The sequence below is a fragment of the Cinclus cinclus genome, chromosome 9 (assembly GCF_963662255.1).
Source record: "Cinclus cinclus chromosome 9, bCinCin1.1, whole genome shotgun sequence".
Taxonomy (NCBI): domain Eukaryota; kingdom Metazoa; phylum Chordata; class Aves; order Passeriformes; family Cinclidae; genus Cinclus; species Cinclus cinclus.
The window spans coordinates 17,354,533-17,369,138 of record NC_085054.1 but is presented as its reverse complement, the minus strand read 5'-3'; the positions used below and the strand labels follow the sequence as shown (position 1 = coordinate 17,369,138).

The following is a 14,606-nucleotide window of genomic DNA, read 5'->3' as shown; positions in this document are numbered from 1 at the left end:
AAAAAAGTCACCCTTTTCTTCTAGAAGTCCTCACTACAAACGGAATAAAGGGGATGATTGAAATTGATTTGTCCTCTATCCAGGACAAACACTCCATAGTCATAATTCATTTCTTTTCTAGAATATTCCACCACCACCACTGTTTACGCAAGAAACCAGCAGCAGAATAACATGAGAATAACTGACCTATACCACCAAGGACAAGTCATAACAGGACAGGTACTCAGCAAAAAGTTCATCTCACAATTCAAAGCAGTCATGGCAGAAAACAAGAACATAATTTTTAAGATTAACCACACTACACACAGCTTTACAGGGAAGGGGGGCACAATTTCTCAGTGTCCATAGCTTGTTATTTATTGGTGTTATAAGAAAGACACACCCTACAAACAAAATAGCATACTTAAGGAGTCCTTAGAACCATTTACCCAAAGTACTACTGGAAAGCTATTGTTCAGGTACAAACAGTTAAGACAATAGCATTGACTTGTTCCAGATCTCAGGTTCCCCTAAGTGAGGTATGTGCTTAAGTGTAGACATTCCAGAAAATTCATTGGTTTTTGGGATTTTTTTAATAACCTAGGCTTTCAGAAGCCAAACTGTAGACTTGCTTTTGTCCCAGCAACAGTCAGCTGCTAAACAAGTAGCAATGATGTAACTGAGCAGATGTCATTTATCTTACCTTATCTACATTTGCTCTAGTTTTGGCAGAGGTTTCTACATACTGCACTCCCCATTCTTCTGCCTTACTTCGAGCCTCTTCTACAGGCACTTGTCTGCGCTCCTCCAGGTCAGATTTGTTTCCCACTACCAGTAAAGGGATTTTATCCTCTTCAGCCTTCACACGCAGGATCTGTTCCCTAATGCATTAGGTATTCAAAATAAAAATACCTGTGTTAGTAGTAGTAACAAAACTCCCACACTTACATGGAGTGGATCAAGTGGTCTACACATTATTAGTGTTTACAACTGGGTATTTCCCAACAGTTGAACACATGCTTTAAAATTATTCCAAGATTAGCATACCAATGCTATGGGCTTTACACTACTGAAAGCCTCACACTTTCAGGAAAGCAGTTCTACCATTTAGTTAGTGAGTAATCAGGCTCTAGGAAAGAAGAGTATAGCAGAAGAGCAACTGGCAGCAGGAGTTCATACTTGAATGAGGAAAAGAGTACAAGTGCCATGTTTGCCAAGTTCCACCGTGGCATTCAGTCACCATCTTGAATTCATAGTCTGCACCACATCTCAGTACAGGTCTGGGCAATATCACGTCTTTGCCAAGGCAGTAGGTTGCAAACAGCCCAGTAGCTGGCAGAGAATTCCTAATGGCTACCTAAACTTTACCCAAAAGAGAGAGTTACTACGCAATTCTGAACTGAAATGCTAGCACCTTCCCTCCTTCAAAGACTCCAGGAAGATATTTGAACTGTCAGCATTAACCTGTTATGCTAAGAGGACATGACATCCAGGAAAGGAGATGGAGTGATGCTGCACACCAGTCTCAGTCTGTGCTATTACTGGGGTAAGACACAAGTTGAAACCAGACTGACACATGCTGCTGTCCATCTCAGATGCTGGAAGAACTCCATCACTCTATTTTTAGATTGCTTCATTTTGTTATGAAGAAGAGCTAAATGAGGCATGAGCACAGTGCTACACCATTATCTCACTGAGTTACCATACTACTTCAGATGCCTGCATTTTCCATCTACAAAATAACAATGCATGGAGAGTACACGAGACTCTAAAATAGCATTAACACTGAATCAGACAATCTGCTGTTGCATTTAACTGCACCTTCACACATTTTTAGATTACAGAGGCACTGAAAGTAAACACTGAATGCACAGCATCAGCAGGAGAGCTAGGGTTTAAAGGCAAGCCTGTAGTTTGTTCAGTATTCAACTTAATGTTAGAATTCTAGAACCTAAAGGATCAATAATACCAATGTGCAGGTTGGCCTGGGATGCTGCTGACTCATACTACCCATTCCACACTCCTTCCTGGACCAAGGAGCTGGTTCTTGCATGTCAGCCTAAATATTCCCTTTAAGTAATTTCACAATTTCTTTTACTTCTGAACCATTTACTTCTGAAAAGTAGGAGATTCTGCATCACAAAGCTCATAAGCCCTTCTTGCCCATCTTCAGGGCTAGCACTGCTTTTTTGTTGATTCGATGTACTGGAATCTTGAACCAACGCACCATTAACCTAGTTATAGAAGTCTGACAAAAAAAACCAAACTGCCAAGATTTTTATCTTTATCATTCAAAGCCTTAAACCTTGGGTTTAACACTGTATTTCTCTTAGGCACATAAGTAAAAACCAAGTGGTTCCACTTGTTTCATTTTCTTTATGTCCTTTGAGTGTTACCGGACCTTTTCCACCATCTTACATTAGGAATAGTCCTAGTACTCAGTTTTGCAGCCCTGTTAACAGTTGAACTGTTGGCTCCTTACAGAGCTCCAGTTAGAACAAACTACTTGTGTGTCCCATGACTGCCAGTCTTCTGAAGCAGAACAAAGTCACAGAAGTATTATGTGATGAAGGAACAGAGTTTTTACACGTCGTAAAACATTCTGTGGTCTTCGACTACTGTTGAAACAGTATGATATGCAAAGAACCTGGACCAAAGTTCTGAAGTGCAAGGGGAGTTTGCTTTAGCTTTAAGAAAAACCTAGAAATTAAGTGTCCTCAGCTACAGCACTTCCATTACCAGTTAGTATCTGTTAACCTTGTACCACTGAAGCAAAGGGAACATAAGGCAGACTGATAAAGAGCTTTTATTCTGACAAGCATAAGAAACTCCTAAACTTTCCCTTTACTTTGGGAACTTTTCCTTCAAGTTAGACAGCTATTCCAAGCAATCTCCAGTTTACCTTCTACTGAGACAATAGGTATTATCAAAAAGAGTTACACTTGCCCTGAGGAATGATGCTACATGGATTCTAAAACCAAAACAGTGGTTTAAATCCTTTTCTATTTATCCCCCACACTACACCAGCAGTTTCTGTGTCAATCTGGTGCTGATTTTTACATCAGAACTGCTAATCCCAAGAAGAAAGTTGGAAATGCTTACTACTACTGTGTGTCTTTCTAGGAATACGTCTGCCTACAATAGCAAAGCTTGGCTGCCAACCCTTGTTTGGCATCAATCCATACCTGAGAGTGGAGGCTAATCCTTCCCTTTCTTAGAGCACCTGCTTCTAGCAGTAAGCAATACTGTGTTTGAAACATGGCCAAAAGACAGACTTAATTCCAGAAGTAGTGTTCTAAGATAATTAAACTTTACATCCATGAAGACTGAAAATTGGCTAGAATATGCCTGTTTTAAGAATCCAAGAATCTGTTACTTGCCTGAAGTTGCTGCTGGCATAATGTACTCATAAGTTGCAGGCATGAAGACAACCAAATCCAGAGGCTGAATGCTGTGATTTAGGTCATTGGTTACTGAGAGCAAAATGGTCAGCTGTCACTTTTTTTGATCAAATGGTAACAGACAAAGAATAACTAGCTGTAGCTTTCAGGCAGAATTGTCAGAGCAACACATGAACTGGATAACTTCCCCTGCCTAGGAGAGAAAGTACTCACCGAAACTCCGCTGTTGCTGTGAAGGATTCGTGCTCTGTTATTGAAAAGACAAGAAGAAACCCTTCCCCACTGCGGAAATAGTTGTCTCTGATAGCCGCGTAATCCTCCTGTCCTGCTGTGTCCAGAATGTCTATCTGAACTTCTTCACCATCTAGAACTACTTTCTTTCTGTAGCTGTCAGCCTTGGTAGGTTCATAGTCTTCTACAAACTGACAAGAAAGGGATTAGTGTTTAGAATTGCTGTCAAACAGTCTCTGTATTTGTCCATCTTCCTTCTTACACTTCAGTGACATTTAAATTCCCCAAAACCTTATAATTCAGTCAGCTACTAAGTTCCATCCTTTTTTTTATTTTTACTATTAAAAGCAAATTATTTAAGCCCTTAATACATCAAAGAGGCAATTTGCCTAGTCAAGTTTTGCTACACAAAACACTATTCAGCAACTTCAGTACAATTTAAGAACAGAGTTACAGTATAAATTACCAGTAATCTGCTGGCATCATCTAGATCTCCCACTTTAAGCAAATGCATTTGAATATACTTCAGGAACATGTATCTGAACTTTTAACAGTTCTGATCCATCTGCTGAACATGAAAGCCTGCTCCATAATTACACAGGCACATACTTTAGTCCATTCACTGTTGATCAGATCCACAAAGCCATTGCCAGTTCAACTTAGGTCAACAGCACACATCCAGCAGAGAAGTAGAGGGGTAAAGAGCCTCTCAGCCTCAGAACACAAGCCAAATTAAGCTAGCTGGTTTTCATTAATGACTACATCACCTGCTCAGATACCTACACTACTATAGCATGCGTGGACACCCTACAGATAAATGCTAACTTTTGAATTACAGGGTCATATATTCCTCCACATACTAGTGTGGGATGCCTAATCTAGCTTCCTGTATACCAGTATGGAAGAATTCATGCTGTGAACATGCCTACTTCATCACCTGGCTAAGCATGAGCTAGAATGTTTACTTCTGACTCTAGCCTTAACTGACCTAAATTAAAAAAATAAAGTTTAACTCCAAGTAGTAACAAAGAAGCACACATACATTACGCATGATTTACAAAGACTGTTCTTTCACAAATAAGCATCAATTTTGTCATGCTTAGCCATAGATGTTCCCAAAGGTTACATCTCCCAGCTTTCTACAACCTGTTCCTGCCAACTGGGTCAAGTCTTTTGCTCATCACTCTTAGCTCCCTTGTCCCACAAAAAAAAAAAAAAAAAAAAAAAAAAAAAAAAAAAAAAAAAAAAAGCTTAGCAAGCTGTATGAATTTGTGCTTTAGAGAAACTGAACCAAAGTCACTTACCTCATCATACATAAACTGAAGTGTGAGTGCAGATTTGCCCACACCACCACTGCCAACCATAATTACTTTATGGAGGGCCAAGGAACTCTGGTTCTTGCTCTTGCTGGCAGCCATTGTCCCGCTTGCCACAGACGAAGTGCCAGGCAACCAATTAGATCTGCAGAGAGAAGCAGCACAGTCACCCATCTATGGCATTGGTGACATCAGGGTAGCATGCAGATAAAATGTCTCACAAGTGCTGAAAGACCAGATTAAAACCCTGCCCCACAAGCCTAAAGAATGGGCCACTCCAATGCACTGGCATGCAAACCATGACTGAAGTATGAGTAGGACAAGGTATTAAAACAAATACCTTCTATTTGTTTTAATATATTTGTTTTAATACCTTCTATTTGTTTTAATCATACAACAGTATGATCAATAAAAGTGCCAAAGGTTTCTAACAAGCTACTCTTATTTGTAAACCCAACCTACAAGACTACTGTCTCGATCAGTTTCTAAAGAAGAGCCCACTCCTCCTCAAACAACTTGAAATGAGGTGTTTTTTATTGTTCTTGTTATAAAGCATTACAACTTTCTAAAATATTTATTTTATGTTGATACAGCTACACCTTAGATCTGCTCATAAGCAGAAATCTGGCTTTTGATCTTCTCCCTTCATAGGCTAAGAAAACAGCAGAGATACAAGCAAACTGGCAGGAACAAGTTGCAAAAGCTTCTAGCAGAAAGTCTTATGACATGGCATTAGCATTTATTTTACACTCTTCCTGTCTTTTGATGCTGCAAATCTAATTCGCTTTAAAAAAAAGTCCTTCTTTACTAAAAAAAAAAAAAAAAAAAAAAAAACCTCAGTTCCTGTTCTTCTCCTGATGTTGCTAAGCCGTAAAGGAGTAAGCTTCAATAAACAAGCCCTAGCTAACAAGCCTCTGTTTGTGTGTTATGCAAACCTAGTAATTAAATGCTGGAGGCTTCTTAAAAATAATACTGCCTCTTTTTTTTTTTTTTTTTGTTCGTTGGGCTTTTTAAGAGTAGCTGGACACAGTAGTTGTACCAGAAGCACAAGCAGCAGCTGCCACATTGATTAGCACAGAGCAGCATCTCTAAGGACAGTACACTGAAGATAAAACCAGAAATAAGTGAAACAAAGATGTGTCACCAGTCAGGATTCCCACACAGAAAAAAACCCAAATATGAGTATTTCAGACACATGATGTTTATATGGGAGATAGCAGGATAGAGACTCTTGTGTGCTCAGAGCACCACAAAGGACACCAGCTGTTCATATCCTGGCAGAGAGCTGTAAGGAGACCAGCAGACCATTCAGAAAACACTGCTACAGGAAGTGGCTGTACCAGTTTTGATTCATCAGCACATTTTATTCCAGAAGCAGGAGTCTCAAATTTACCTGGACACAATTAATCCAGGAAAACACTGCAACAAAACATCATCAAGTGCTACTCTATGGAAACAAAAGGCTAACAGCAGAAGTTACTGAGTAGTATATTGGAAAAAGCTTAGGACAGCCAACTGCCTTAAACAAAATTAACAGGAGACTAAAGGGTCATCAGCCTACAAACATGCTATGGGATTATTTAGCTTGGAAAGGGACCTTTGGATAATGTCCAGTTCAAACCTTTCCCTGAAAGCAGTTTGCTCCAAGCAATGTAGCTTATGTGCCCTGATTCTGAGACTGACAATTCCACGACCAGTCTGGACAACTGTCCTTGGAGTACACTGATAGTGACAGGCTTTTCCCCTTGTCATGACTTGATATTCTGAAAAGTAACAAACCAAACTAAGTTCTCATTGACTCATGCATACAAGAACAAACATGCCAACAATCAAGAAGTGCCCTCAGGACAGCATTTTCAAACATCTGAGCAGCAGTATTTTTCCATGCAGAGCTTTTTTTACTTACACCTGTTTGCTACATACATATAGTACAGCAATGCAAATTAATCATCATTAAGTGCTCATTCTGGGATAAACACTAGTAAGTGAAGACAGATATTTTCCTCTGGTAATCTTCTCTATTATGCTATACATCAGCTTCTTCATCCAGGACACTCCTTAGTATAGAAATGGGGTGTGACAATTCCTACTTCTCCATAGATTCTCCCTGTACAGCATAAACACACTTTTGTTGGAGACAGTGAATTCAAGCATTGCAACAGACATTAATTTTCAACTCTTAGTTGCCAGAGAGGCGAGAGAAGAAGAGAACGTTTCCCTGCCAAAGGAATGTGAAAGAACACAACAGGTAGCATCTGAACTCCAGAAGTTGTTGCTTTGCCTATTATCCACATGGTCTAGAGATGGTAAACTAGAATTCAGCTTGCTGGAACATAAACAAGAGCTACAGATTTGCCACACAATGAGACAGTTCAGGGATTGTAAGTGTTCTGGAAATAACACTGTTTGCTCATAAATAGTACAGAATGCTGTTTTGTCCTAGCTCAAGAGTAGTCTGGTTTTCCCAGTAGTAGATAAGGTGCTTTCTGGAGTGTGACCCTTAGCTACTTTTCAGTGTAATTGTGACTGGTTTCAACCTGTGAGTACTCTTTTATCAGACATCCTAACATTGTTGTAACTGTTGTCTTATCCAACACAAAGTTGTCAAATTAGACATTTTTCTGGCATCACAAACTTGGGAATATGTAATAGGGAGCAGCACTAAGTCCACTGTGATATGCAACAGCAATAATGGCATAATTTAATAATAGCCAAGAGAAAAGACTTCTCTGTCCTGTCAATACAAACATGACATCTTTACATGATCATGTTAAATGAACTGCTGACTTTTAAGAAAAATACTAACACACTTGATCCAGTTCATCATAAAGGTAAGTGGAGAGAATATTTAAATCCTTCCTTCTTTATTCCACCCCAACAATGGCCTGTAGAAACTGCAAGGTCAGCCTTATGATATTACCTGATTCATAATCAAAGTATAATATTAAACAAAACCCACTCAACAGCATAAAAAATTACAGTTTGATTGCATCTAAAGCTCTTCATGGCCAAGGTACTTGATCTTCCCTGCAGAGCTGTTCCAAGTGCCACTTGAATATTTCAGAGGATCACTACTATATGAACCATGTGAATGGAGCAGTATGCTCACAACACAGACCCCGTGCAGTGTGCACTCAGTGAGGTCCCAGAAGCTTCACACAAAGCAGCTCTTCTTTGGTGGCACCAAGAGGGAGTGTGGCCCCCTCAAGCCCAGAACAGCCAGGCAGTTACAGGCAAGAACAGAGGACAAGGCAAGGCTGAAGCAGTGTGACATAGGATTAACACAGTCAGTATCAGTGCACAAACACCAGTGCTTACAGAACAGGCTAACAGCACATCACTGCTTCAGAAAGGGGCATGGTGAAATTATAATAGCAATATCCTAATAAAACAACAAGAGAAGGCATTGGAGCCAACTGTTTATTTTTATCTCCACTTCTACAGCCCAAGAAACTGTTTATACAACACTGTTCAAAGCTCACATCTAACAGCTCCTTGAGGTTAAATAAAAAAAAAAAATCTATTAACACAAGTGGAAGCTCTCTTCTCTTATCTCTAAGTAGGCAAGGATGAATTTTCCTCCTATTCTGCACATTAAGCATCCTTGAGGCAGTCAAGACACTAACTCACATTAACTCATATGTTGACAGAAGAACAAATTTTGGGAAATCCAAACACTTCCCAAAAAAGGAGCAGTGTCTAGAAGAACCTGTGACAACTGCAGATGCCTTAAAACATTACTCAACTCAGTTTAAGGGCTATAGATTTAAGGTAAAGGCTCTTACTGCATCTGCTCAAGAGCTGTCTCTGAGCAGGTGTCCAGGCAAGACACTGAATGCTGTGGTAAGATGCCTCCTCTCCCCTACTGCTCTTCACTTGTTATTTGGGCAGTTTACTTTCCAGGAAGATTCACTCTCCTCTGACAGGACAAGAAGCAATCCATTGGGCAGTCAGTCAATCTATTTAATTTCCATCTGTCATTTTAACCTCAGGTTTAATGACACCATGTTGAACTTCATATGCTAAGTATCATAAACTGTAAAAAACAAACAAACAAACAAAACCCCCACACCCCAAACTTTCCAAAAGTTTATCTGGGGAGTGAGGTAGGGGAGGTGGTTTCTTCTGGTTACCATTCATCCTGCTTTGAAATAAACTGCTAGACAGACTCCATGTCAGAAAATAAACTTTTTCTAGCAGTCTTTCTTCTTTATGAAAATAGGAGTAATTAGCTGTTTCATCTGTTTTAAAAGATAAGGATTTAGCCACTAACTTGGTACGGCTGCATTTATTCTATAATAGGTAACACACGGCCCTATGCACAACAAGAGCTTTGGGATGCTGGTGAAAGATGCTCTTCAGATCAAGAAAGGAAGGTTACGCCAGCCACAGGCTGCCCACATGAAGCACAGAATCCACAATTCAAACCATGAGAGTTAATCAGCTGTTTTGATTTAGACTTCTGAAGACCTCTGCTTGGCCACAGGACTAATCAAATCATGCCACCTTTGATTTAAGATATCTAACCCTAAACTCACCAGCTATTTCAGCTTTCCCTTGTGTTTCTTATCTGTTTAGATTAAATTTCTGCAGGTTAACCAAAGCCCCCTGCACAATGTTGTGTCATTCTTGGCTGGTCCCTTCAAACTGAGCACTTCAAGGCATTTGTTTATAAACAGCTTAGTAAACTGATTTTCTCCACCCTCTCCTCAACCTAAACAGAAAAACTGCTCAGAACACAGTTTACAAACAGGACTGGTTTACCTAATACCAAGATTCAAAGACTGTGACTGGATAACTACACCTATTTCAAACCACACCATACTTTCATATCCCTGTTTATTTCACGTGCATTAATACACCACAGATGCAGAACAGTTAAACAAAAAAGCTCTTGTCACTTCACAAGAAAAACTTTGCTACAGTTCAGTCAAGTACATAAGAAAAAAAAAAAGGAAATTTCACTAAGTCTACCTGTTTACCAATAAATAGTCTGTTGCTATAATAAAAGAATCTGAGAACCTCCAAAGGCTTTAATTGAAATTGCTGCTAGTTCTTCCATTCAGTTTGAGATTAAAAACTGCAATAAAGCTCTAAGCTCAAAATTGCTGAGATCAGCCCTTGTTCTCTTGCTGTGCAGCTGATATCTTTGGACATTTCTTTTCATTGCTATCCTGCCACTGAAAGCAGCCATTCTTTGGATTTTAAAACAGGATTCTAGAAACCCTTAGCCCAATAGCTTGACAGAGGAGCTTTGTTAAACCCTTCAGATACCTATTTTTTTAGGAAAATCTGTGTATTCAACCTATTATAAAGACTTAAATATGTTGTCATCAAAAGCAAGCACAGAAAGAACAAGGTTTTGCAACAGTATTTTAGTGATCCTCATTTATTACAATACAAATTAAAGGCTTTGAAGCGTTTGGTTCTGTGATATGCCCACAAGAATGCAGTCACAGAAATTCCCTGGATCACAAAACTAATTAACAATCTCAGTGAGCTATGAACTGTAAGAGCTCCTCAGCCATTCTGAGGTTACCCAGAAAGTATTTTAAGTACTGAAATTCCATTAGCTTTCAATGGACTGTAAATGCTCCAACTGGTAATTCAACTAAAAAAAAAAAAAAAAAAAATCACATTTGAGATTAAGTGGCATATTTAATGCCACTGAAAATTTTAGGATATGCAGGCTGAAAAATTACAAATGCTACTCTGTCCTCTTTTGCTGTGCTAATATCTTACCTCTTGGCATACACCCAGTGAATGGTTTCCAAGCTAAACAGAGATCATGATGTGTTTGGTAGAAATTCCTGCTTGGGATATCCTCCTACCCTTCTCCATGTAATGCTGGATCTTTCTACCTTCTCAGTAGTGCTTATAGATTTTTCTGGGCCATGTTTAATTGGATCAAGGAAATCATTCAGCTTGAGATGTCTTGCAGAGCACAGTGGGGCAGTTTCACAGTCCCCATTTATAACACCCAGTGCTGCCATCACCATCCCCTGTCCCTCAGTCCCCTCTTCCTTGCCCCTGGCTGTTCCAGCCCATCTCCTCCTGCAGCAGAGCCATTCAGCACAGCCCACTGGGCCTGCCAGTCAACTGCAGGGCCACACATGCCTCAGTGCTGATGTGAAGGGAGAAAAACACTTTGTACAACTAAGGCCAAAGAAGGTGGAACTACAGCAGCCAAACAGTTACTTATATTGCTGCAAAAACAGGGCAGTTCCCTGACCCTGTGCATGATTCACTCCTTAAACAATGGGCAGCCACCACCCTGCTGCAGTGGCCAGACTGACCACTGGAGTGAAACCCAAGCCTCAGATTTGTTTTTGGTAATCAGGCATTTTCTCTCCCCAAGATACAGTAGTAGACTTGTAGTTGCCACAATAAAGGAACTGGAGAGGAAACTCTAAACAGATTTTGAAAACTTAATAAGTTATTATTATCAGGATGAAAAGTAAGAATTTAAGGCAAGGAACTACTTTACTCCGTACACATGAAGGAATCTAACCTCTTTATATAGATTCTTGTTCAAAGTCGCAACAACCATATCCCTAAATGTTACAGGAAAAAGCACAGAATAAATACATTTACTTGATACAGTGAAAGTTACATTACAGTATTTTCAGTCAATTATTATTAGTTGTTAATGCTGCTGAAACCCCCCAGAATTGTGTGTACACTTACAGACATTGGCTGTCACAAATACACTCTGGCAGGAGCTACATATACACTGCTAACTAACAGACACACAAAGCATGATCAGCACTAGCAAGTTCACCATGTTACAGCAGTTAAAGGTTAAACCAGAACCTGAAGCCCGCTCATTATTATTGTCCATCTCCTACAAGGCTGGAGAAATGATAGGCACAGATTGAAGAACCATTTCAATTCAGAATTGTTTTTCATCACACAAATCAGACTGAAGTATTGGCTTCCCTAAGAAAGACTGCAGACTGTGAGATGAGCTTGTACTGCAGGAGAGTGCCTAAGATTTGCTCATCTGAAAAATATCACAAGGAGTATAAAAACAGTATTTTTAATATAGTTGTGATCAGGAGTCCTCTCTGCATGCATGAAAATGACACATATCACACTAAAATATTCAAACAGTATCAATGGCATCAGATATCCAATCACTGGATACCAGCCAATTAAGATTAAGAATCCCTACTAGTGACCCTGGCCTCCACACCATATCTTACTTGAATGCAAAGCCATCTCCAGCACTTCACTTAGACTAAAAAAGTTTAATCACTTGATTAAAGTGATTTTGAGAAGAGTGGACTTAGTAAACAAAATATTTTTTGGCACCTGCAGTTCAGTAGAACAGGAAAAACAAGAGACACCCAGGTGTATTTTTCCTTTAACTGATCATTGTCTTTGTAACCTACAAAGTCTAGCACTCTGCTCTTTCTAACAGGTCTTGCTAGACTTGGATAATTCCATCTTTTAAGGCTCTGTTCAGATGTGGACCACCACAACAGTGATCCACTTTAAGTACAAAATACCTGTATTTTATATTTATACTCACACTCCCCACAATCCCCTCCACCCTTGCCAAGCACAGCCCAATTCTTCTTACAAGTTTTCAGAGATGCATCAGCGCAGCTTGAAAAGCAAATCTGACTGCATTTATTTTACATTTACTTACTAGATGAAATACTTAGATATATGTCCTCTCACATCATGCAGTACAGGCCTGTTCTAGATTACTCATTACAAACGGACATTACCTTAAACATCAGCAGTAATCTCAAGACAATAACCTTGCTAAGAATAATCTTGATGTCTAAGGAAAACTGGAACTAAATCCTGTCCAAGTCTTTAGCAAGGTTGCAACCTTCGAAGATTTAGTCATAGGAAAGATCATTTAAAGGTCTGATCAGTTGCTCAGAAGAGCAACACTTTAAAGCAACCCTTTAAAACTCAGATATTATGCTGAAGTGAAATACAGATATATATATATCCCTGTTCCTAAGAAATTTAAATAGCTGAATTTGGGGGGACTTTTTTTTATGCTGTTTGCTTGGTTTTGGTTGCTTTTTTATTTTCAGAATTCCATGAGAGTGAAAGAAAAATAGCCAAGTAACTTGTTTCTGAGCAGTAGCTCAGAGAAGAAAAAGGACTTCCCTCAAAGAGTGCTTTTAAGGCACTGGAGCACACCCTCCCCCACCCCCACAAAAAAGTCACACACATCTACATTTAAGTAAATAAGGTTTCAATGTCATGCTATAAAGCTAATGCTCTTAATAGCCAAGTATCAGCAATATCAAGAGACTGTCACTGCACGTAGGCAGTACAGTTATAATAATCACCTCACTGTTGCACAGATAGCATGCAAGCATCACAGTTACTTAGAGTTTTACAGGGAAAAAAAGTAAGAAACCACTCTCCACGTTATTTTCCATCTTACTCAGTACAAATCAAGCAGTATAGCATATGTAGCACCAGACAGAATACATTCTTTATTTCAGCAAGATAGTGTTACTGAAGTGAAAGCCATAAGACAGTAGTGCCATTGCAGCTAAAACCACTTCTTCTGTAGGGAGATATCTAGCCAAACCTCTCCAAGTACTTTCAGAAAGCGCCCAAGTCCAATATTAACACCCAGAAGACATACTGCAGACAGGGAGGGATCTACCATGCTGCTCTTGCAGCAAGATCTTTGCTAGATCTTGCTAGAAAACCTGATAGAAATCTTCTACAAGTTCAAAGACTGAGTCAATACCATTAATCAGTATTACTATGCTAAGTTTGTCACTGTAGTGATAACAGTCTAGTTCCCCAATTACTTAGGGTGAATTATGACACCACTGTTCACACTAGTTAATTTGGCTCATACCAGAAAAGTGACACTGAGGCAACAGCCTTGTTCAACAGCCTCACTCCCACTGACTTGCAAAGTGTATTTCAACCATACTTCCTTTGAAAGCTCACCCATGCAGAAACATGTCCATCTTTGATACACAGCATCCCCAGTCTACCAAATCACTAAGAGACAGCGGTGACATTCTTCAGATAGGTAATCTCATACCAGTTTTTAACTGGATCTCCCAAGTCAAACATCTCAGATCACACAATCAGTGTCTTAAGTGGCACACTAGAGCTCAAAATAACCAGTCTTACCTCAGTACCAGGTTACAACACAGTTTCAGTTACTTCACTGAAAAAGCAGCAACCATATAATCCACAGGAAAGTTATCACTACCACTGATTTTGCAAACTCCAACAAATGCCAATTCTGCCAAGAAGTGTGCTACAGGGGTGCAGGAGCTCTCACTACTGTTACCCAGTCCTGGGGCTGTCAGACCCAGCCCACTGGTCTCACAAACCTGGCACCAGACACTGCAGACAGACCACAGGCTGCTACTGTTGCTCCCCAAAGGATGTATCTCACTAGATCATACTTCCCTAGTGAACTGGATGTCTGGGATAAATCACAAGTCCAAACGTTATTTAGGTAATGCAAGCAGAAGCAACTGTCTCTGCCCATGCAATTACATTCCTTGCTTGCAAACTGAAGTCGATGTCTCATGGTCACATCTCCATCTGGGAAATCGTAAGCCACAGTTGAGACCACATTTGATGCAGATAGGGAAGCAATAATCCCCCATCCTGAGCTCACTCATAACCTCAGAATCCCAGCTCCCTAGGAGCATTCAGGGATCATCTTCCT

General features: G+C 39.8%; 1 protein-coding gene across 3 annotated transcripts in view; it reads right to left on the bottom strand.

Annotated features, from left to right (window-relative positions):
- RALB (RAS like proto-oncogene B) overlaps positions 1-14,606 on the bottom strand; it is a 47,071-nt gene that overhangs the window by 5,684 nt on the left and 26,781 nt on the right. For 2 of the 3 annotated variants that reach the window (XM_062498135.1, XM_062498134.1), the window contains exons 2-4: positions 4,916-5,072; positions 3,594-3,802; positions 683-860 (exon numbers count right to left, since the gene is read on the bottom strand). In XM_062498135.1, the coding sequence (XP_062354119.1) occupies positions 683-860; positions 3,594-3,802; positions 4,916-5,029 (501 nt within the window). In that variant the 5' untranslated portion in view covers positions 5,030-5,072. Of the gene's footprint in view, positions 1-682; positions 861-3,593; positions 3,803-4,915; positions 5,164-14,606 lie in introns of those variants that run through there. The other variant, XM_062498132.1, reaches the window with a different exon arrangement.